Source organism: Mesoplodon densirostris, chromosome 16 (genome assembly GCF_025265405.1).
Source record: "Mesoplodon densirostris isolate mMesDen1 chromosome 16, mMesDen1 primary haplotype, whole genome shotgun sequence".
In the NCBI taxonomy this organism is placed as follows: Eukaryota; Metazoa; Chordata; class Mammalia; order Artiodactyla; family Ziphiidae; genus Mesoplodon; species Mesoplodon densirostris.
In genome coordinates this window covers 37014869-37037003 of record NC_082676.1, presented here as the reverse complement: position 1 = coordinate 37037003, position 22135 = coordinate 37014869, and the positions used below count along the sequence as shown (strand labels likewise).

At 50.5% G+C, this 22135-nt stretch overlaps 1 protein-coding gene across 1 annotated transcript; it reads left to right on the top strand.

The window, feature by feature from the left end:
- The first annotated feature begins 4931 nt into the window (after positions 1 to 4931).
- On the top strand, positions 4932 to 11947 carry ZP3 (zona pellucida glycoprotein 3). Its single transcript, XM_060078371.1, has 8 exons — positions 4932 to 5240; positions 7144 to 7262; positions 7967 to 8070; positions 8148 to 8325; positions 8421 to 8538; positions 11041 to 11132; positions 11266 to 11393; positions 11730 to 11947. Exons 1-8 carry the CDS (start codon positions 4932 to 4934, stop codon positions 11945 to 11947), a joined length of 1266 nt encoding a protein of 421 aa, XP_059934354.1.
- Positions 11948 to 22135: the final 10188 nt, after the last annotated feature.

Genomic DNA, 22135 nt, shown 5'->3' with positions numbered 1-22135 from the left:
AGAGGGCTGTAAATTTTGTATACCAATTTGACATTTAATAATGAAATAGTGAAAAGTTTCCCAGAACTGCTTTCCTTTTATACCCCTAAATCTCTTTTCATCTCTTTCACTGCACAAAAAACGTGCCAAATCTCACCCCATCGTGGTCCCTCCAGCTAAAGTCTGGCCACAGAATTAATGTCATAGCTGTAGTGTCAGTGGCTTGTTTGTGGGTGCGTCTGGCACATTCCATCTGTCCCACAATTTTGGTTTCTTATTCTTAATCATACACCAGCTATTTTGTCTTCCCAGGGTGATAAGAAGAAAGTCCTATTTTTAAAGCACCTATTGAATATCTGATATGAATAGCTGGGGGAGAAGCATGTAAATCCTAACACTTGTTTGTATTAGAGTTATTTGGATGGGTATATCTCGCTGCCAACACACCCAACTGGTATTATTAACTTTTCTATAAAGCATCAGAGAGGCAGTTAGGGTTAGAGACAAAAGACCAGGAGCTAGAGTCTGATAGATCTGGGACTGAACTTTGTTTGGGTGTTCACTGGTACATCGTGACCTTGGGTACAACTTCTCTGAGTCCTAGTTTGCACATCTGTAAAATGTGGTCAGTGACACTTCCCTAGGTGGGTATAAGGATTAGGGTACTCAACCTAGTCCCTGTGTATTGTGAGTAAATGATGAATGGTAATTATTATTATTGTAGCTATTTTATCATTATTTATGAAAGTGCCCTAAAAAGTCACCTTTCTTTTACGATTTGTGCTTTTTTGTTGGGGGAGGGCATGGGGGTCATATTTAGCAAATACCCTTCACCTCACTCTGCCCTGGGAGGTTGTATTTCCTTCTAAAAGTTTTAAAGTTTTGTTCTTTCACATTCAGCTCTTTAATCTCTCTAGAATTCATTTTTATGTATGAAGTAGAAATCCAGGTTTTTTTCCCATATGGATAATACTTGTCACAGCTTCTCTTACTGAGTTGTCCATCTGTTCCTTCTGTCATGTATCATATTTCCACTTATGCAAGTGGCTGTTTTGGGGCTCTCTCGTCTATTCCACTGTATTTTTTTCTTGTCCTACCAGCACCCTGCTTTCACTACCATGGCTCTATAATATGTCTTAGTATCTGTTAGGGTGTGTCTCTCACATTGTTCTTTTTCTTCAAAAGTCTTGGTTTCCTTGGCCCTTAGCCCTTCCACATAAATTTTAGAATCATTTTGTCAAGTTCCACACACACACACACACACACTCACACACACACTCACACTCACACACACACACACAACCTGTTGAGATTTTGATAGAACTTATAAATTAATTTTGGGAGAATTGATATCTTTGAGGTTGCATTTCCCATCCATGAATATGGAATCTGTCTCTGTTTAGGTATTCTCTGATGACTTTCAGTAAAGTTTCATAAATTATTTCTCAAAGATCTTACACATCTTTTTGTTTTCTACCTAGTAACCTCATACTTTGTTTCAGCCATTGCTTTTGGAAACTGGTTAACAGCCTTCTTCTGAAAATGAATCCCTTTGTCCTCTCTTTCACTTGAATCTGACCTAGAAAGGGTTTATTTTTAACCTTTTATTTTGAAATCCTCTTTATCCTTTACCCAGATATAGAAAATATGAACATTTTGCTACATATGATTTTTCTATCTCTGTATGTATGTAATACGTATATACAAGTAATTTTGTGTATATGTACATATATACCCATACACATATACACACATATGTATACACATACATGTGTGTTACACACACACACATATTTACACATACATAACTTTTTTCTAAACCCTGGGTATCATATCCTCACATCAGGAGGCACGTGATGTCCTTTTATCCCACCAAAAAAATAATAATGTTTATTCAACTAATAGTTAGCTTTGACAATGTGGCTAAAGTGCTATTTGCCAGATTTATCCACTGTAAAGTAGCCACTTATTCCTTTGTAATTTTTTTTTTTGTGGTACGCGAGCCTCTCACTGTTGTGGCCTCTCCTGTTGTGGAGCACAGGCTCCGGACGCACAGGCTCAGCGGCCACGGCTCACGGGTCCAGCCGCTCCGTGGTATGTGGGATCCTCCCAGACCGGGGCATGAACCCCGTGTCCCCTGCATTGGCAGGCAGACTCTCAACCACTGCACCACCAGGGAAGCCCTGTAATTTTTAAAAAAATTTATTTACTTTATTTATTTATTTATTTTTGGCTGCGTTGGGTCTTTGTTGCTGCGTGTGGGCTTTCTCTAGTTGCGGCGAGCAGGGGCTACTCCTTGTTGCGGTGCACAGGCTTCTTGTTGTGGAGCATGGGCTGCAGGCATGCAGGCTTCAGTAGTTGTGGCACGCGGGTTCAGTAGTTGTGGCACGCGGACTCTAGAGTGAAGCTCAGCGGTTGTGGCGCATGGGCTTAGTTGCTTCGCGGCATGTGGGATCTTCCCGGACCAGGGCTCGAACCCGTGTCCCCTGCATTGGCAGGCAGATTCCCACACACTGCACCACCAGGGAAGCCTTTATTCCTTTGTAATTAATAAAGAATCCTTAAGGAGAAACTTCGAGACTATGTATTCTAACTTCCCTCAACTAGTTTTGTTTTGTTTTTATTGTTTTTATTGTGGTAAAATATCCATAACATAAAATTGACCATTTTAACCATTTTAAGTGTACAGTTCAATAGCATTCAGTATAGTTGTGTAACCATCACCACCATACATCTCCAGAGCTTCACCCCAGCTTTATCAATATATAATTGATATAAAACATTGTATAAGTTTAAGGTGTACAGCATGTTGATATGACTTTATACTGCAGACGGATTATAGGGTTAGCTAACATCTTCATCACAGCATCAGCTAATTCTTTTGGTTTATCATGGGATATATATATATATATTTAAAATTTTAATAGGTGATAGCGAACGTTTTAGAAGAGTTAACTTTGGCTGCGCCGTGTGGCTTGCAGGATTTTAGTTCCCCAACCAGGGATTGAACTCGAGGCCTTCAGCAGTAAAAAGGTGGAGTCCTAACCACTAGGCCACCAGGGAATTCCCTATCATAGGATATTGAATATAGTTCCCTGTGCTACACAGTAGGCCCTTGTTGTTTACCCTTTTTTTTTTTTTTGGTTGCGCTGTGCGCCTTGCGGGATCTTAGTCCTGATGGGTATATAATAGTTTGCATCTGCTAATCCCAAACTCCCAATCCATCCTTCCCCTACCCACTATCAGCTGACCTTTAACAGGCTCTAATGCTTCTTGTCCGAATCTATTAGTACTGTGATGATTGCAAATGGTTATTTTCTGAATCTATCTTCCTTCCACGATCATTTGCTGGCATTGTATTGTAAGGAAGTTTCCCTTTTATGGGACAAGTTTTCTCATTTGTGGGTTTTTATGTATGTGTTTAGCATCAGCATGGACACTCACAAATTCTTATTTTATTCAATGTGTAGTCCTTTCTGTCCTCATTCATTCTGATGTACAGTTGTTCCCAATTTGGCCAGTCCCCCCCACCCCATTAATTTAACTCCTGTGTTCTTTTAACACGTTCTCATCATTTTGAGAGCTTTTTAAAATTTTTATTTATTTATTTATTTTTGGCTGTGTTGGGTCTTCATTGCTGCACACGGGCTTTCTCTGGTTGCGGCAGGCGGGGGCTACCCTTCGCTGTGGTGCGAGGGCTTCTCATTGAGGTGACTTCTCTTGTTGCGGAGCACGGGCTCTAGGCATGCGGGCTTCAGTAGTTGTGGCGCACAGGCTCAGTAGCTGTGGCTCGTTGCGGGGGGCCTAGTTGCTCCGCGGCATGTGGGATCTTCCCAGACCAGGAATCGAATCCATGTCCCCTGAGTTGGCAGGCAGATCCTTAACCACTTTGTGGGCATTTTCTGGCATGACAAGATGTTCCAGATTCACCCTGTCTTTCCTGGCCCTAGCCCTGGAATCAGCCATTTCTCCCAGGAGAGCTGGGTCCTGCTTTTAAAGAGGAATAGTATTTAGAAACCACTATCGGGGCTTTCAAGAATTTTAAGGAAAATGCTCTGAGCTGGTGGCCCTGCTTTGGTGCATTCTGGCCACCAGGGGGAAGCACTTCTCAGAAAAATGTAAAAGACCCAGAATCCGGTCTGGGCTGGGTTCCTGGGGGCTAGACTGGCCATGCTCCCTGATGGAGGTGTCTCTAGTCCTCCTTCTGGACAAGGGGAACACACATGCTCACCACCACCCCGTGTGCGTCCAGACTCTCCCCCATCCTCACCCAGATTCCCACCAGCAGTACATGTCTCACCTCCGCCCCCCTCCAATTTCTGTCCTGTTTTTCCTGAAGCCCTCTAAGGGGGGTTAACTCCAAGGCAGAGAGGGAGAGGGGCTGACGGATGTGAGGCTTCAGGAAGGCTCATCCCCAGCCCACCACAAACAACCCACGGCTGTGGGTAACAAGTTCGGAGGGGCCCCTTCCCCTCTCCAGCTGGCTGTCCTTCAGGGGCCTCAGGCCACAGCTGGCTCCCTCCCTCTGGGCCTGCTGGGCAGGAAACCTAGGTGGGAGGGTTTCTGCTGCGGTAGGCCACCCAGGCGAACCTGGAGCCTGACCTCTCACCTGCTTCTCTCTGCTGGCTTCCTCCCTCCTCCCCCCTCCCCCCACCCGTGTGGATCAGGTCAGAGGAAGTTGTGCGGGCAGTTTCTCTCCTGCAGTGGAAGCGTGGGGTCCTAACCAGTGGACAGCCAGGGAAGTCCCAGAGTCTGCATTTCTAACAAACTCCCAGGTGATGCCGATGCTGCAGGACCAGCAGCCACTTTGAGCAGCAGAGGCCTAGCCCACTGGATTGGCTGGGGAAGGGAGGTAACTGGGAGCTCAGGTGTGAGTAACCATCATCCGGGCTATAAGATAGCGGGGTGGTGCCTGCCTAGGAGTTACCAGTGGGAGCGACTTCGTAGGCACCATGGGGCTGAGCTATAGGCTGTTTGTCTGCTTTCTGCTCTGGGGGAGTCTGGAGTTGTGCAACCCCCAGCCCATCTGGCATGATGAATCCCAACATCTCATGCCATCGAAGCTACCTGCCGTGATGGTGGAGTGTCAGGAGGACCATATGGTGGTTACTGTCAGCAAAGACCTCTTTGGCACCGGGAAGCTCATCAGGCCTGCAGACCTTACCCTGGGCCCTGACAGCTGTGAGCCGCTGTTCTCTATGGACACGGATACCGTGGTCAGGTTTGAGGTTGGGCTGCACGCCTGTGGCAACAGTGTGCAGGTGAGGCTTGGGCCCCCTCGGCAGCCCTGGCCTCAGTGGGATGACATGGGAGGGGGCCGGTGATGGGGAGTGTGGATGCCGAGCCGGTGTCAGGCGGGGCTGGGGTGAATTCCTTTCATTTGTTGGGTAGGGTGGGTGGAGCAGTTGAGGCCTGAAGCTGGGCCTCAGTGGTATGGGGATGCGGGAGAGTTCCTGCCTCTAGTTGCCTAAGCTGAGGAGGTGGGGTGCAGTCCAGAGATGGCAGTGCACTTTGGGCCAGACTGGGCACCCCCTCTCCGATTCCTGAGGATTTTTGAACCCCTGGAGGGCATCCAGGAGAGATGCAGCCAATGTAGGGGAGGAGGGTGTGATAGGATCCCCTGTGGGTAGCCCAGCACTTGTGAGGGGCCCTAGAAATTTGTATGGAAGAGATGAACTTTGACACCTCTGAAATCTCAGAAGTCATCACAGAAGAAAAAAACACCAGAATTTTGGCATCCCTCATCCATGTTTAATGGCTTTGAAGCCTTGAACTAAAAGTGATGTTGAGGGAGGGGGCAAAGGGCATCCTGTTCATCTGTGTTGAAGAGGCTCAAAGTGGGTCCCATAGGAGCGGTATCAAGTAGGGGGCGTGTACAGGAAGAGAGCTGAGTAATATTCGGGCCAGATGCCTCCCAAGGAGAGGGGGGAGGGGCAGAGCCTCAGACTAGAGGAGGGGCCTTTCAGCAAGGCAGGGCCAGACCGGGCCCAGCTGGTGCACGATTCCCTGGACCGACTTCTGCTCCCGCTCAGAGAGCCTGTCCTCCCCTCTGTCATGCCCCCCTGCCCACCTGGCCTTGGAGCACCATCAGCCCCCGGAGTCCTTCTCTGGGGCTCTGGTCTCAGTGTGGTGCCCAGGGCTATCCTTGAAGCCTTCTGGGCCTTGTTTCCCTGGGGAGAGCGTGGGGAGGCCGGAGCTGTAGGAGTTAAGGAATGATCCTAATTTAGTAACTCCCAGCCTTGGGGCATTAGAATCACCTGGGGAGTAGTTAAAACTCCTGATTCCCACAGCCCACCTTAAATCGGAATGGAGGTGGGGACAGACATCAGTAGCTTTAAGATCCCCAGCTGACTCCACCGTGGAGCACAGCCTGATGACACCTCTCCCCAGGACAGTGTTGCCCAGTCTCGCCAGATGAGAATCCTGCGGGGCCGGGGCGGCTTCCTGGGAACGCCACCTGTGCCGGTTCTTGGGGCCCACACTTGGTTTAGTGATGCTCTGCTGTCCTGAAATTCTTTCCTTTTGAACAGGGAGCCCCACGTTTTCACTTTGCACTGGGCCCCATGTATATGCAGCCGCTCCACCTGGGGCCCTCGCTGATAGACAGTTAGGATTCTCCCCTGAAGTTTGAGCGGGCGGAAGGCAGGGCCAGGCAGCCGTTCACTGGGGGGCTGGGGGTGGGGGGCGGGTACTGCAAATTGCCCCAGCAGCACCACCTGCTTGTGCTCTTCTGGCCTCAGGCAACCACTAAAAACCAGCTTCCCCTTCTGTGAAATGGGCTTGAGAATAAGTCAGAAGAGGGAGGGCGAGTTAGGTAGTAACTGCTGTAGCAGTGAGTTAAAATTCCTGGAAGTTTCTCGCCTCTTCCTGGAGGCTTTCTTGGCCTCTCCTGGAAAAGGAAGTGTGTGTGTGTGTTAGGGTGGGGTGAGGGCAGCAGTCTGAGAAGGGAGCACACACCCGATGTCTCTGGTCATGTCACCATTTTGGGGTGAAAAGAGGTGCGAAGGGGGTGCCTGTCCAGGCTCTCCCACGGGTCAGCGGCAGAGCAGGCTTTGAGCCCAGGGCCTGTGTTCTCTCCACCTCCAGCAGCCGGCCCTCCTGCCCCTGGCTGGGCACATCAGGGCAGGTGATGCTGGGAGAGTTAACCCCTCCCCTTTCCCTCAGGTGACCGACGACGCCCTGGTGTACAGCACCTTTCTGTTCCATAACCCCCGCCCTGTGGGAAACCTGTCCATCCTGAGGACTAACCGCGCGGAGGTCCCCATCGAGTGCCGCTACCCCAGGTCCGTGTGGGATGGGCCTGTTGCTGCCCCTGGCGCAGAGGTCCCTCCGCAAGCACGTCAGCCTCCTGGCAGGCCTCTAGCTGTGAGGAGGGCGAGGTGCTCGGGCTGTGGTCGCTGCCCCCAGTCCTGGTGGGAATGGAGGGCCTGCTCCCTCTGCTCTGAGCCTCTGAAATGGGTCTGGGCCACAGCTGCCTCTTGGTGGAAGCTGCGAGGCTGCCCGGCCACTGGCCCCTCAGAGTTCAGAAGTGGTCTTTCAATAGCGCAGGGGTGGGTTCCAGGCTCTGACTTTGGCCATCACAACCTGCTCTCTCCCTCTGGCTTTCCCGCAGTGGCTGAGCGAGGGTGGGGAGGTCCCAGCGTGAAGCATGTGCCTGTGAACTGGGGCATTGAGGTGGGAGGACAGGGCGACTGGTTTATAACTACAACACCTGGCCCTGTGCTGGGCCGAGTGCAAAGACCTTGAACCCTGCCCTCCCATCTGGGAGGGGAGAGGGTGTTGATACCACGAGGAAACAAGGGATGAGGCATGTGTGCAAGGGCTTCCCAGAACGAGATCCTGGAGAGGGGGGCCTCGGACAGTGGGCAGACACATCTGGGCAGAGCCGTACACACCCCAGAGGAGGGCAGTGTGTCACTAGTAGGGGCTGCAGCCCAGGGACCTGGAGCCCCGGGTCAGGTGTGGACAGCTGCTGTTCTCTTCCCAGGCAGGGCAACGTGAGCAGCTGGGCCATCCTGCCCACCTGGGTGCCCTTCAGGACCACGATGTTCTCGGAGGAGAAGATGGTTTTCTCTCTGCGCCTGATGGAGGGTGAGCAAGGAGAGCTGGGAGGGGGGCAGCCAGCAGGGGGCGCTCTGGCAGACCCTCACCCTGGCCTTTCCTTGCAGAGAACTGGAGCGCCGAGAAGACGACGCCCACCTTCCAGCTGGGAGACAGAGCCCACCTCCAGGCCCAAGTCCACACTGGCAGCCATGTGCCTCTGCGAGTGTTCGTGGACCACTGTGTGGCCACGCTGACACCGGACTGGAACACCTCCCCTTATCACACCATCGTGGACTTCCACGGGTAAGGCTGGGCTACCTCTCTAGGGAACACTTGTGCAACACGACCTGTGTCACCCTCCTCAATCTTTAACTGTGTTTCACTTGTTCTCTTTAAAGTTGTCTCGTGGACGGTCTCACCGATGCCTCCTCTGCTTTCAAAGCACCCAGACCCAGACCAGAGACCCTCCAGTTTACAGTGGATGTGTTCCACTTTGCTAATGACTCCAGAAACACGGTAATGGCTTAAGAGCCTGGAATAAGGCTGAACTCACAGGGTCAGGCTGACCAGGCTTACTAGCCGGTGTGGTCACTCACTAGCTGTCCCCTTAAGCAGTGATTTGATAGTTCTGCCCTATCCTAGTAAGTTGTCAAGTAGATAAAGCCATGGGCTCTAGTGAGATCTTTGGGAAGGCACAGGCCCTAAGAGACCGGTAGGAAATCCGTGAAGGATGGAGAAATTCAGGGATCCTGGAAACAGAACAAACTAGGAGAATAGGAACGCAGGAGACCTAGCTGACAGCTCACATCGGATGAGCACCAACAATGCAGCGTCTGATGACCAAGTCACTGACCTGGTCCCCACCAAGGTCAGCAGGGCCAGAACCCAGGTGGGTTGAGTAAAGGACTTAATAAGAGCAGGTGTCAGCCTTCCTGGAGGCTTTCTAGAAGGGCAAAGGAAGCAGGTTAGAACTTTTCATGCTAGGTAGCCTCTCGAACTTGATCATAGGCTAGACCTGTGACTTTTTGAAACCTGAGTGCATCAGTATCACCTGGAGAGCTTGTTGAAAGAGACCACTGGGCCCCCCACCCAGGGTTTGGTTCAGAAGGTTTGGAGTGGAGCCTGAAATCTGCATTCCTAATAAGTTTCCAGGTTCTGGTGATGCTGCTGCTCTGGGGTCCACCCTTTGAGAACCACTAAGCTAGGAAGCTCAACTTGACACTAAGGGTGGCAGAGGGGGGAGGGAGCTAAAATGTGGATCACTCCTGATGGCTGGGCAGGAAGCACAGTTAGGACTGGCCTCTAGCCAGAAAGTGCTGGTAGAATCTTACAAACGAAAATCAAGAAGTTTTTAAACAAGTTTCCTGAGATAGGATTGGGAGGATGTGAAATTTGGAATAGCTGGTCAGGAAGGATTAGTGACTAAAGCAAGGATTTTCAGCCGTGGCTCTGTACTAACCACCTAAGGATCATCAAAATACTGATACATCCCATCTGTTTTCATTTAACTGAGGTGGGGCCTGGCATCAACTTTACCAGTTTCTTAAAATCTTCAAAAGTAAAGCCAAAAGAATTTCACAGCAAACAGCTATGTACCTACCATCTAGGTTCTACCGTTAGTATCTCCCCATACCTAGCCACTAGTCTCTTTATTTAGAAATGCATCAGAAGCCATTTCAGCTCCCTGGCGCGTCTAACACGCAGCTAGGTTTACAAACCGCCACACCGGAGGCTCGCGTGGCTGGCGTGGAGGGTCGAGCGGGGTGAATGTTTAGGCTTTGCCGATGCTACCTCACCTCACCCGGAAGTTCTGTTCGGAGAACAGAAGTCATCTGCCACGGATGGTAGACAGACAGAAGGAAGGGCACAAGTGAAGCTACTGGGAGATGTCCTGGAGCTTTCTGATGGCAGGTCCTGGGGCGAATGGGGCTGGGGATAAAAGAAAACAGACTCGGGAAGGGTGACAGTGCCCAGATCGGTGACCCTGGGGGTCCTAGGGTAGAAGATCCTGGTTGGGGTAGGAAGTCGACCTCACAGGTGGTCCAGGGGTGAGGAAGGAGGGGATGAGGCTTCACACAGGTGGTGGCCATCAGCATGGGTGACTCTTGAGCCGGCATCTGCCTCTCCAGGGATGGGGTGGGGGTGACTAAGACCAGAGGACCATCCTGATCAATGGAAGGCAGTCTTGAGCTCTCGGAGGGCTCTCCCTCAAAGGTGGGCGGGTGGCTTGGCTGATAGCAGCTATGGCACAAGGGAGAAAGCTAACGAGGAACCACCCTGGGATCTGAGGCCCCAGTTAGCATCAGCAATATGTTCTGGGAAGAAGCTGAGGGTCAAAGCAGTTCCTTCCTGTAATAGGAACACTAAGGGACCCGGAAACCCTTCTTTGGTAAGGGGGCTGGGGTGTGTGTGCAGATAGAAGGTAGGCAGCCAGAAGTGCAACCTGGCTGGTTCAAGTTTCCGAAACGGTTACCCTGCAGGCACGCTTGGCCACTAGGTGGTGGCCAAGGTCTGTGGTTCTGCAGAAGGCTTTAGGAAAGGTGGTGGCACCTTGGTTTCTTTGCAGGACTTGGGGTGTGTGTGCATGTGTGTGTTGAGACCCTGAAGTAAGAAGGGGGACCTCTGACTGTGGGGACTTCTTCCAAAAGGATGCAGGCTGACCTGAGCTCTGGTTTTGTCAAAATTCCCCCCACTCCAGCTGGTCGGGTGGGATTTTGGCCCCTTTGGATTTGATTTCCTGTCTCTGAGGTTCTGACTTAATGGGTCCCGGGGCTTAGGCATGCTGAGTGATTGGAAAAGTATGGGAAAGACCAGAGGAATAAAGGTGATGGTTCCGATTTAGAATCCAATTTGTAACTTGCTCTGAAGTTTGAGGCGAGTTAACCTCTGAGCCTGCACTATCCCATCTCTAAAGTGGGCTTCCCCTCCCCCTCAAGGGTTAATGGTTATAGAAGAGCTGGCTTACTAGTCACTGCACTGCCTAGAACTCTACCTCGTAACAGCTGCTCTTATTTCCAGATATATATCACCTGCCACCTGAAGGTCACTCCGGTTGACCAAGTCCCGGACCAAATAAGCAAGGCCTGTTCCTTCAGCAAGTCCTCCAATAGGTGAGGAGACCAGATTGGACATAACCAGGGTAGCAAACTGGCCACGCTCCTGTTGATTCCCCCAAGGTACTACTATCAGCAAACCGCTTCCTGCAGACTGCATAGCCGTCTGACCCTTGTCTTTCCCTCTCAGATGGTCCCCGCTAGAAGGCCCTGTTGATATCTGTCGATGCTGTAACAAGGGGCACTGTGGCGTATCAGGCCGTTCCAGGGGGCTGCGCCACCTGGAGGGACAGTCTGTTCCCCGCAGTCGCAGGCATGGTAGGTCTCCAGAGGGCCCCAGGTCTATTGCCCTCCCCTCGGTCTAGGGCACCGGATGTCACTCTAGGGTGACACTTGTTCCCCATTTAAGGCTGCTTACCCCTAGGGGGATGCCATTTTGGGGCTAAGTGGGAGAGGCCCCAAGCCCTCACCCTGCTGTCGGCTGGGGCCATTCTGCAGTCATCTTGGAGTCATAACACATAATCAAGGGTGTGGGAGAATAATGCAGCTGTTAGAACTAAACCTACTGGTCTAGAACCCACTGAGCAACCCCAAACCCCTAACCTGACTCCTGTTGTAGGGACTAGGGTGACCCTTGAATGTCTTGTCTTTCAGTGACAGAAGAAGCAGATGTCACAGTGGGGCCACTGATCTTCCTGGGGAAGACTAGAGACCACGGTGTGGAAGGGTCCACCTCCTCTCCCCACTCGGTGATGCTGGGCTTAGGCCTGGCCACTGTGGTGTCCCTGACTCTGGCCACCATCGTCCTGGGTTTCACGGGGAGGCGTCGGGCTGCTTCCCACCCTGTGTGCCCTGTGTCTGCTTCCCAATAAAAGAAGAAAGTGACCTCTGGGGTGTGGCACAGTAACTAGATGGGGGTGAATTGGGAGGGGCTGTGTAGGGGCGGAGGGTGGACTGTAACAGCGTCGTGGGTTCAAGCAGTGAAATCGAAGTACCACTGTATCTTTAGCAAGTCTGTATATCAGAGAGGGTAGGGCTTCCTCAGACCAGGGCTTGTCTTCCCAGGGCAAGTATAATCCCACATCTCCAAGGAGGCCAAGATTGAGAGGTGTTGGGGGCTAAAGTAGGGTGGGCCCTGCCAGCCCCGCTTCTAGGGGGGCAGAGGGTCCTGGCTCTGGGCCCTGTGGATCTGATGCCAGGGCTGGGGGCAGGGAGGAAAGGACTTCTAGTCGCCTTCCCTAATGGCAGCAGGCACGAAGCCACATGTCCACGTGCTAGAAGCCCAAAGGCCAGAGGTGATGGTCTAGGGCAGTGGTCACCTGTGACCTGAAGTTGCTGTAGGGGAGCCCTTCTGGCGGGTGAATGTCATGGCCAAGTCACCAGCTGTGGGTGCTTCAGGGCTTCCTGTGACCGAGGGCAGCTGCCTCTCGGCCTCCCCCACTTTCATCCCCCAGAAGCTGCCGTGCTCCCCCAGGCCCTGGCCACAGCCTCTGGGAGTGCTCAGCAAGGGAATGGTGCCCCGGTGGTGCCCAGGAAGCTTGTGGCCCCTCTCCAGGGGAGGTGGCCGTGCTCCCGCTGTTGAGGGCTGTGACGTCCCCACCATTGGCTGGCCCTTAGCTCCCCAACCTCACCACCAGCTGCGACTCATTCTCACTGGGTGAAGATCTCCTTCACCGTGGAATCCCAGCTTTGCTAGTCACCTGCTGTGAGCCTGGGCATCCTTGGGGGCAAAACGGGGCTGGAACCTGTTGGGCAGGGCTGTTAGGTATAAACTGATTAGAGTCAAATGGCACTTAAATACATTCAGAGCAAGATCTGTGAGATTCTGGGCCTCAGAAGTACAGGAAGGCCTAGCATGGTTTTGTGAACACCATTGGGCATTACCTGGGGATTTGCGGGAAAGGCAGAGTTTGGGACCCCATCCCAGACCTAAGAGTCTGCATCTCAACAAAATCCCCAACTGATTAAGGTGTGTGAAGTACTCTGGGCCAGCAGAGTTCCATCAAGAAGGAATCCTGTCCCCCACTCCCATCAGGTGTGCTGTACGGGAGTCAAAGACTCGGGGGGTAGAAGGGGTGGGCTTCCTGGAGGTGGTGATCCTGGAGCAAATCCTCAAAGAACGAGCGGGTCCTAGCTGGGCAAAATGGGGGAGGTGGGTGTGGAGGGAGGAGAGGATGGTGAGAACCTGTGGCTGTAGGAATGGAGGGCCTGGATGTCCAGTAAGGGGGAGAGTGGAGAGGCTGGCCACATAGGGCTGATAACATGAAAAAGAGCCACTGAAGGGCTGAGTGCCATGGATGGGCCGTCCCTGTCAGGGAGATCGACCGAGCAGCAGAGTAAAACCTGGAGGCTGACAGAAAGCCAGCCTGGCTCCCTGCCACGGCCGGGCTGGCAGTTCACTTCATCTGTAAGATGAGACTGTGTGAAGACTGAGTAACAGAGCACTTGGTGGAATCCTGGGTCACACAGCAGGACTCCTGGGCCAGATGGCCTGTCTCACATCCCACCCAGCTCCACCCCTGCCCGAGCCCGTTTCCTCCTGCTAAGAATCATTCTGTCTCAGATGGGGGAGTTCTCGACTTCAGGATTATGGTGAGGATTCACGTGACACTTGGAATGCAGCGTGTGTTCAAAGCTGGTCTCCAAGCAAAGGCTACTCCCAGGACCCCCTGGGAGACGGTCCTCGCTGCGACCACCCACCTGTTACTTGCCCTCATGGGCCTGGGTGTTGCAACATCTTGGGAACTCATTTCTCATTCAACTTCTGCCATCCTCAGAGGAAGTGGCCGCGTCTGGTGTGGGGAGGAAGTGTGCCGAGAACGTAACCTCAAGTGTCAGCCCCAGCTAGTTCCAGGAGGTGGGTGCCCTCAGCTCGGGTGGAGAGGCCACCTCCAGCAGTAATGTCAGAGGACCCTGCCTTCCTGCCTCAAGGTGGAACTTCCGTGGGAAAGGGAGGAAGATGGCAGGCCCATTGCTCAGGCCGCCTCTTTCCCAGGCATTTGGGGAAAGTCCCTATTATATCCTGGGAAACTCTCGGTGAATCAACACTTTGAGTGTTTAAAACTGCACCCAGAGTCACATAGCACATCCTGTGGGCTCCAAGTGCACCTGTTCGCTCTCTTGGGAGACCCCACACTCCACCCTCCTGGACCAGGTTGCAGCTCCAGCCTATGGGTGTGCCCCCATGATAAAAAGTTTAAAAAATAAGACAACTTAATCTTAAAATTTTGCCTTCCTAATAGCCAGGGGTAAAAAGGGAGATATGAGGTATGTTAAAGAACAATGAAAAAAAAATCATGATCCCACAAATATAAAATTAAAACATGTCAGAGATCTTGTTTGAACTCATTCATTGAGGGAAACTGCAAGATGGAAAAAACTGGTTCAGAGGAGAATCCAAAAAACAGATTTACAAAGGTGATCAGGAATGCAGACATGAATTTGCTGATAGAGGCAAAAATGGCTTTCACAGACAGAAATCAATTGCATCTCTATGGGTAAGAGTTATCTGCATTACTATTGGTTTTGTAAAATACCTTAGTCAAAGACTAGGAAAGGCACAGATTCTTACAGAATCAGATACCTAGGTGTTCTCTAACACCCTTCCAGATTAACTTTTTGCCCATTTCAAGGTCTTTTACAATTTTTCCTGACAGGTGTGAGACTTATCAGGTATTTTTATCAATGGATTCTGAGCAGCTCCTAGGGGCTAATGGAAGTTTCCAGGAGGAGGTTGGATATCACCAGAAAGATAACACTGTGTCTCCCAAGGGACCACCTGCCCTCAGCCTTCAGGTTAGGACACCTTGCTTGTCCACACACCACAACTGATCCCTTCTCTTGAGCAACTCAAGATTCCAAATGAGTGTTAAAAATAAAGTTCAACTGAGTAAATTTAAAGATCTGATTGGCTTCATTCCACGATTCATGAGTTCGGCAGCATTCCATCTAGCAAATAGAAAGGGGCTCCAAAGAGCTGTACAAAGTGAAAGGCTTTTATAGGCAGAAGGTGGCGGGAAAAGGAAGTTTCTAGCAAAGAGTGGATTGTTTCAGGCAAAGTCACCTTCCTATGGGGGAGAGAAAGGGTCTATGGGGCGAATTACTTCACTAGTGCTGGCCAGGTAATTCCAGATTGACTGGTTAAAGGTCACTTTCCTGGGAGAGGCTGAAACTGCAATTAGGTAATAAGTCTTGGTTTGCTGACATGCGGCTTAGCACAACTGACTCCATTTTGGGCCTGATCTCCGGTGGCCTCGGACTTGCAGCGGCTTGAAGCAGGGTTTCAGTTCCTGGCCAGTGATTGAGGTCGGGTCATGGCAGTGAGAGCACCAAATCCTAGCCACTAGACCAGTGGTCAGTGACAAGGCCCTGGCCCGTCAGCTGTGTAGAAATGAATTTCCACATAAAGACAGAAAGTAGTGAAGCAAGTAAAGTGTTTATTAGGAGAAAAAAGTGTACACGTGGATAGACACACGGGTGAGGTCAGAGAGAGAGTCACACACTCGTGGCAGTTTGAATCACTCTTATGGGGCATTTCTTCCAGATTTCCTTTGACCAATCATGTTGCTTTACCTGGTTCTGAGTCCATATTTGGTATATCTCAGGGTCCTCCCCTGTGTGCGTGCGTATCTCTTAGCCAAGATGGATTCCAGCGAAAAGGTCTATGGGTAGTTGACATCACTTATTATGAGGTGGTGCCCCCTCCCTTTTTGACCTCCAAGGAGCCTTTCTGTGCATGTGTAGTCAGGGAGGTCTCCTTGACTTCAAGAATCAGGAATATGTCGTCTATTATCTCTTATCTGGTTAGGGCCCAGCCTCCTCCATCATCCTGCTTTTATGGAGTTTCTGTCCACAGGGGAGAAACTGTTCAGCTTGGGGCCCATCTATCTCCCGCCTCAGGCTTGTTGTCTTTTTTTTTTTTTTTTCTAACAGCAGAGTGCTAGAGCATTAATTTACAATAAGAACAATAACTGTGGGGTGGAGGCTAGAGGTCAAGTGGGATTGCTTAGATTTAAAACAAACTTCTCCAATGAACTAACTGTGAGTTCACATCAGTTATTTCAGACTGGCAGCAAGGGAACTAGCAAGAAGGACAAACCAGTTCATCAAATTTTCCTCCCAGAGACTGGGAATTATATAAGATGGTGCCTTCAGGTGAGACTGCTTCCCTCCTCAGGGCTGCAAAGCCACTGCGCTTTTGTTGGCTGTGTAGATCACACCTGGGTCCTGAGCGAGGCCATCGCCCAGAGATGCCAGGTGCTGTCAATTAATCAGAAATAATGAGCAAGGCAGCTGTGGCTTCTAATCAGACGAGCCCTCCAGAGTGTCAGATGGAGGCCCATTAGCTGAGGCACCAAGCAGCAAGATTCTGCCCTTCCAAGCAAAACATCAGAAAGTGCTCGAGCCCCTCAGCGGTGTCGCTTGGCTCTAATGTCTCGCCTTTTCCCAGGTTTAAGTTGATCTTTTCTTGCTCCAGGGTGAGGCAGGGGCTGGTTCCAAGTTTGGAACCTTTGGAAGCAGTAAACCCTGACACCTGGAGTGGAGTTGAAGAACTTTGTTTTTTAATCTAAGTTCCTTTGGCCACCACCACTCCGCCTTCTATGGCCACTTCTTTCCTGGGCCACATCATTCATTCTCAGTTGCTTGGGAGCCCTCAAGGCCTGTGGGTGGCACACATGCTAGCCTGTGAGACCTTAAAAAAAAAAAAAAAGTCTTCCTGGGACTTTCTTGGTGGCACAGTGGCTAGGACTCTGTGCTCCCAATACAGGGGGCCCGGGTTCAATCCCTGGTCAGGGAACTAGATCCCACATGCATGCCGCAACTAAGAGTTCACATGTCACAACTAAGGAACCTGCCTGCTGCAACTAAGACCCAGTGCAACCAAATAAATAAATATTTTTAAAAAAAGGGCTTCCCTGGTGGCGTAGTGGTTGAGAGTCCGCCTGCCGATGCAGGGGACATGGGTTGGTGCCCCGGTCCGGGAAGATCCCACATGCCGCGGAGTGGCTGGGCCCGTGAGCTATGGCCGCTGAGCCTGCGTATCTGGAGCCTGTGCTCCGCAACGGGAGAGGCCACAACAGTGAGAGGCCCGTGTACCGCAAAAAAAAAAAAAGTTCTCAGCACAAGAAAAATTTAAAAATAAAGTCTTCCCTGGGCTCCCCTGGTGGCGCAGTGGTTGAGAGTCCACCTGCCGATGCAGGGGACACGGGTTGGTGCCCCCATCCGGGAAGATCCCACATGCCGCGGAGCGGCTGGGCCCATGAGCCATGGCCGCTGAGCCGGCGCGTCTGGAGCCTGTGCTCCGCAACAGGAGAGGCCACAACAGTGAGAGGCCCGCATACTGCAAAAAAAAAAAAAAAAAAGTCTTCCCTTCTGGGCAGACGATTTAGGACAGAGCCTCTGCCTGGAATGTTTCAGCTCCCACAAGGCATACCTAACCTACTCTACTGTGTGTATGTGTTGGGGGGCATTCTCATATTTTTGTGATAGTAAAAATTAGCATGAATGCATACTAAATAAAATAAAAATCCTCAGCTCATCCCTTACCTTCTTGGAGCATCTTAGGTTTCCTCTCAGAAAATATCTATGCCTCCAAGCCTGTGTGTGCCTTTAAAACACACACATGTATCCCAGTACAGTTCACTGTAGCACTATTTACAATAGCCAGGACAGGGATGCAACCTAAATGTCCATTGATTGAGGAATGGATAAAGAAGATGTGGTACATATACACAATGGAATATTACTGAGCCGTAAAAAAGAATGAAATAATGCCATTTGCAGCAACATGGATGGACCTAGAGATTGTCATACTGAGTGAAGTAAGTCAGACAGAGAAAGACAATATCATACAATATCTCTTATATGTGGAATCTAAAAAAATGGTACAAATGGACTTATTTACAAAACACAGAGTCACAGATGTAGAAAACAAACTTATGGTTACCAAGGGGGAAGTGGGGGGAGGGATAAACCGGGAGATTGGGATTGGGAGAGTGGGATATATACACTACCATATATAAAATAGATAACTAATAAGGGACTACTGTATAGCACAGGGAACTCTACTCAATACTCGGTAATGATCTACATGGGAAAAGAATCTAAAAAAGTGGATATATGTATATATATAACTGATTCACTTTGCTGTACACCTGAAACTAACACAACATTGTAAATCAACTATAGTCGAATAAAAATTAAAATGCACACACACACACACACACACACGCACACACACACACAAAAGTGCCCATTCTACTCTAACCCTCTGCTCTGAAAGTTCCTCTTTTACTTAACAATAGATCTTGGCTACCAGTTCCATCAGCACCTGTGGGTCTTCCTCCTTCTTTCTACCTAGTGTTCCAGGGTTATTTAACCAGCCCCCGTTCTGCTATGTGTATTGGCTTAAAGTTCAGTTTGCAAGTGGCCAGTCCAGTTTCCCTCATTTCCAGCTTCCTGAGGGACATCCTGCTGCAGCCTCAGAACACAGCACACTCACTCTCTCCTGCCTAAAACTTCAAAGTCCCTGCCCCCCGTTCTCCCTCTCGCTGTTGTCCTATTTCGCTTCTTTTCACGACCGGAACTCTTTACTTTTCCCCAAATAAAAATAGTCTTTCTTTTCAGGTTATAAAAATGGAAACTATTCATTGGGACACAGTGAAATGCTACAGGAAAAGTACAAAGAAAGTGACTATCACCTGTTCCTCCCGACCTTTGAGTGTCACTGTGTTGGCTAGCGTCTTCCCAAGTGCACACAGCCACGGGCATCCTTACGTAAGTGGCATCATTCCACACGTGTGGATTTATCCTCTGCCAGCCCCTTCAATCTCCTCCTCCCATGTGTGGAACACAAAGATTGCTCTTGGAACAGCTGCCTATGCTTCCAGACTGCATTCCTAACCTCCATGGCCTCAGCTCCTGCCTCTCAGTGGAAGCCACTGTGCGGTCACTAATGGCCTTCCTGTCCCTAAGTCAGAAGTTTGGGACCTTTCTGGATGTCAGCTGGTTGACTGAAAAATGAGGGAGCCCAAGACTGGGAGGCAGGAGCCCTGGGTTCTGGGATGGGCTCCCCACCAGGGGACCAGCTGGTTGGCCCTCTCAGAGTGTCTGTCACCACTGAGCTCCCCCTTCGTGGAACCCTCCCCTTGGTTCTCTGCCATCATGCTCACCTGGTGTCCTCCAGTCCAGCCTGTTCCCCAGACACTTCTGCTTCTCATCTGTCCTTCAAAAGTCAGCATTCCTCAGCCCTGGACTGACCTTTGCGCCACTTCTGCAGTCTTCCCAGGTGATCTCAATTTCATCAGCTGTGACTCCAAAATTCCCATCTCTAGCCCAGATCTCTCCAGAGCCTCATACCTGGCTGTTTGACCCCTCCCCCTACCTCACACTCAATGCGTGAGGTTGACTGGCTGACCTCCCCACTTTTCTAGCATGCTCTACCTAATGGGAGGACACTCCCATGCACCCAGTTTTCCAGACCGTGTCCTACTTCCTGCCCCTGTGGAACTTCTCCGCCTCAGCCTTCCCCCTGGCCTCCCACACTGGTTCTCAAACTTGAGCCCCTGAGACTTCCCCAGAGCTCCAACAGTCTGGGTTTAGAGGTCCTCCCCCGTCTAGAGCCTAGGTTCCAGAACCTTCCCAGCCAGCCTCTCACCATGTTCTATCCATTTGAGTGTCTACGTGTGTGTGCAGTGGGGTTTTGGACAAACACTCCAGTGTTTCACTGAGGAAAAAGGAAACACTTAAGAAAATATCTTTTGGGTGTTGAAAGGCTTTTCTAACGCTTCAGACCATTTCATCTGCATCCCCACCTTTCCTGCAGTGAGGCCAGCCATATGGGGGTGCTCAAGTCTGGAGTCAGACACTACCTCGATATAAAGACCAGCTCTCAGGGCTTCCCTGGTGGTTCAGTGGTTAAGAATCCGCCTGCCAATGTGGGGAACACGGGTTTGAGCCCTGGTCCGGGAAGATCCCACATGCTGCAGAGCAATTAAGCCCGTGCACCACAACTACTGAGGCTGCGCTCTAGAGTCCATGGGCCACAACTACTGAGCCCTCGTGCCACAACTACTGAAGCCTGCACGCCTAGAGCCCATGCTCTGCAACAAGAGAAGCCACCGCAATGAGAAGCCTGAGCACCGCAATGAAGAATAGCCCCCGCTCGCCGCAACTAGAGAAAGCCCGTGTGCAGCAACGAAGACCCAATGCAGCCAAAAATAAATAAATAAATAAATTTATTTAAAAAAAAAAAACACCAGCTCTCAACTATGTGACCTTGGATACATTGCTTAAGCTCTGTGCCACAGTGTCCTCATCTTTTTATTTTTATTTTATTTATTTATTTTTTTTGGCTGTGCTGCATGGCATGTGGGATCTTAGTTCCCGGACCAGGGATCAAACCTGGGCCCCCTGCAGTGAAAGCTCAGAGTATTAACTACTGGACTTCCAGGGAAGTCCTCAGTGTCCTCATCTTTAAAATGGGAGTAATGAGGGAAGCACCTACTAGGTGATTTAGACATGTTGTTAATGATTATGGCTGAGAAAACTGAGGCTCTGAGAGAGGAAGGGAAGTGGTCCCATTCTAATCTGTAGCCACGGCAGGCATCTAGTATAAATCACAGGTAAAACGCTACCCTTCATTTCTCAATGGAGAGCTGGCTCTGGGCATAATTAGAAGAACCTGACTTTGATGCCTCCCCAGACTCAAAGCCTATGTCCTCTAAGTCAGCTCTGGGTGGTAAGGGGAGCTGACCCAGCTCTTGTACCCAGCCTAGGGTATAAGAAACTGGGCCTGCTGCAGTTGTTCCTTCTCTTCCTTCACTAGCTTTTGGTGGGTTACTCCCCTCTCTCCTCCTCTATAAAATGAAGTGTTTGAACTGAATGTTGGGGGAGGGCTCTTTCCCCATCTCCAGCAATCTGAATCTTCCTCATATCCCTGAAAAAGTATGAGTTTATGACATTAGATTATGTAAGGATATTCAACTAGAGTCCAAGATTCAGAGGACCCTGAATCCCCTGGAACTGTATGCAAAATGTATGTGTATACACATGTGTGAACACGTCTGAGCATTTTTCTGGGAATAGCTTTCTTTAGCTTTCTACAGGAGGTCTATGATCCCAAAAGATTAGTCACCAGTCTGGTTTAGGCCTCATCACCTTCGACCCGAATAACAACCTCCAGACTGGTCTTCCCACTCCTTTCTCTATCCTCCACCCGCCACAAGGGTATCCTTCTAAAATGCAATGCCTACCCTCATTCCCCTGCTTAATCTTCAGTTAACTCCAGTGGCCTAAATTTCTTGCATGACATATAGAGTCCATCATAATCTTACCCAGACATTTCCCCATATCCTGCCACACCCTAATCCATTTTCTCTGTCCTCACCCCATCCATGTACCCTCTCCCTTGGCCATACAGAACATTTCCCTGCTTCCTGAATGCGTCAGGCACTTTCACATCTCTCATCCTTTGCAAGGGATTCCCTGTATTCCATCTGGCAAACCCCTACACAAGCTTCAAAATCCAATTCAGATGTCGCCTCCTTTGTGATGTCTTCCTGACCTCCCCCCCAACCCCGCATTAGGCACCCCCTTCTATGCTCTCACTCCTTCATCACATTTATCCTACTAGATTGCAGGTGTGTGTTTTTTAAATTTAATTTTTATTATCTATCTATCTATCTATCTATCTATGGTTGCGTTGGGTCTTCGTTGCTGCACGCGGGCCTTCTCTAGTTGCGGTGAGCGGGGGCTACTCTTCATTGTGGTGCGCGGGCTTCTCATTGCGGTGGCTTCTCTTGCTGTGGAGCATGGGCTCTAGGCGTGCGGGCTTCAGTAGTTGTGGCACGCAGGCTCAGTAGCTGTGGCTCCCGGCCTCTGGAGCACAGGCTTAGTAGTTGTAGCGACGGCTTAGTTGCTCCGTGGCATGTGGGATCTTCCTGCACCGGGGCTCGTACCCGTGTCCCCTGCATTGGTAGGCGGATTCTTAACCACTGCGCCATCAGGGGAGTCCTGTAGTTGTGTGTTTAAGTGTCTGTCTCCCCAACTAGATACGAAGC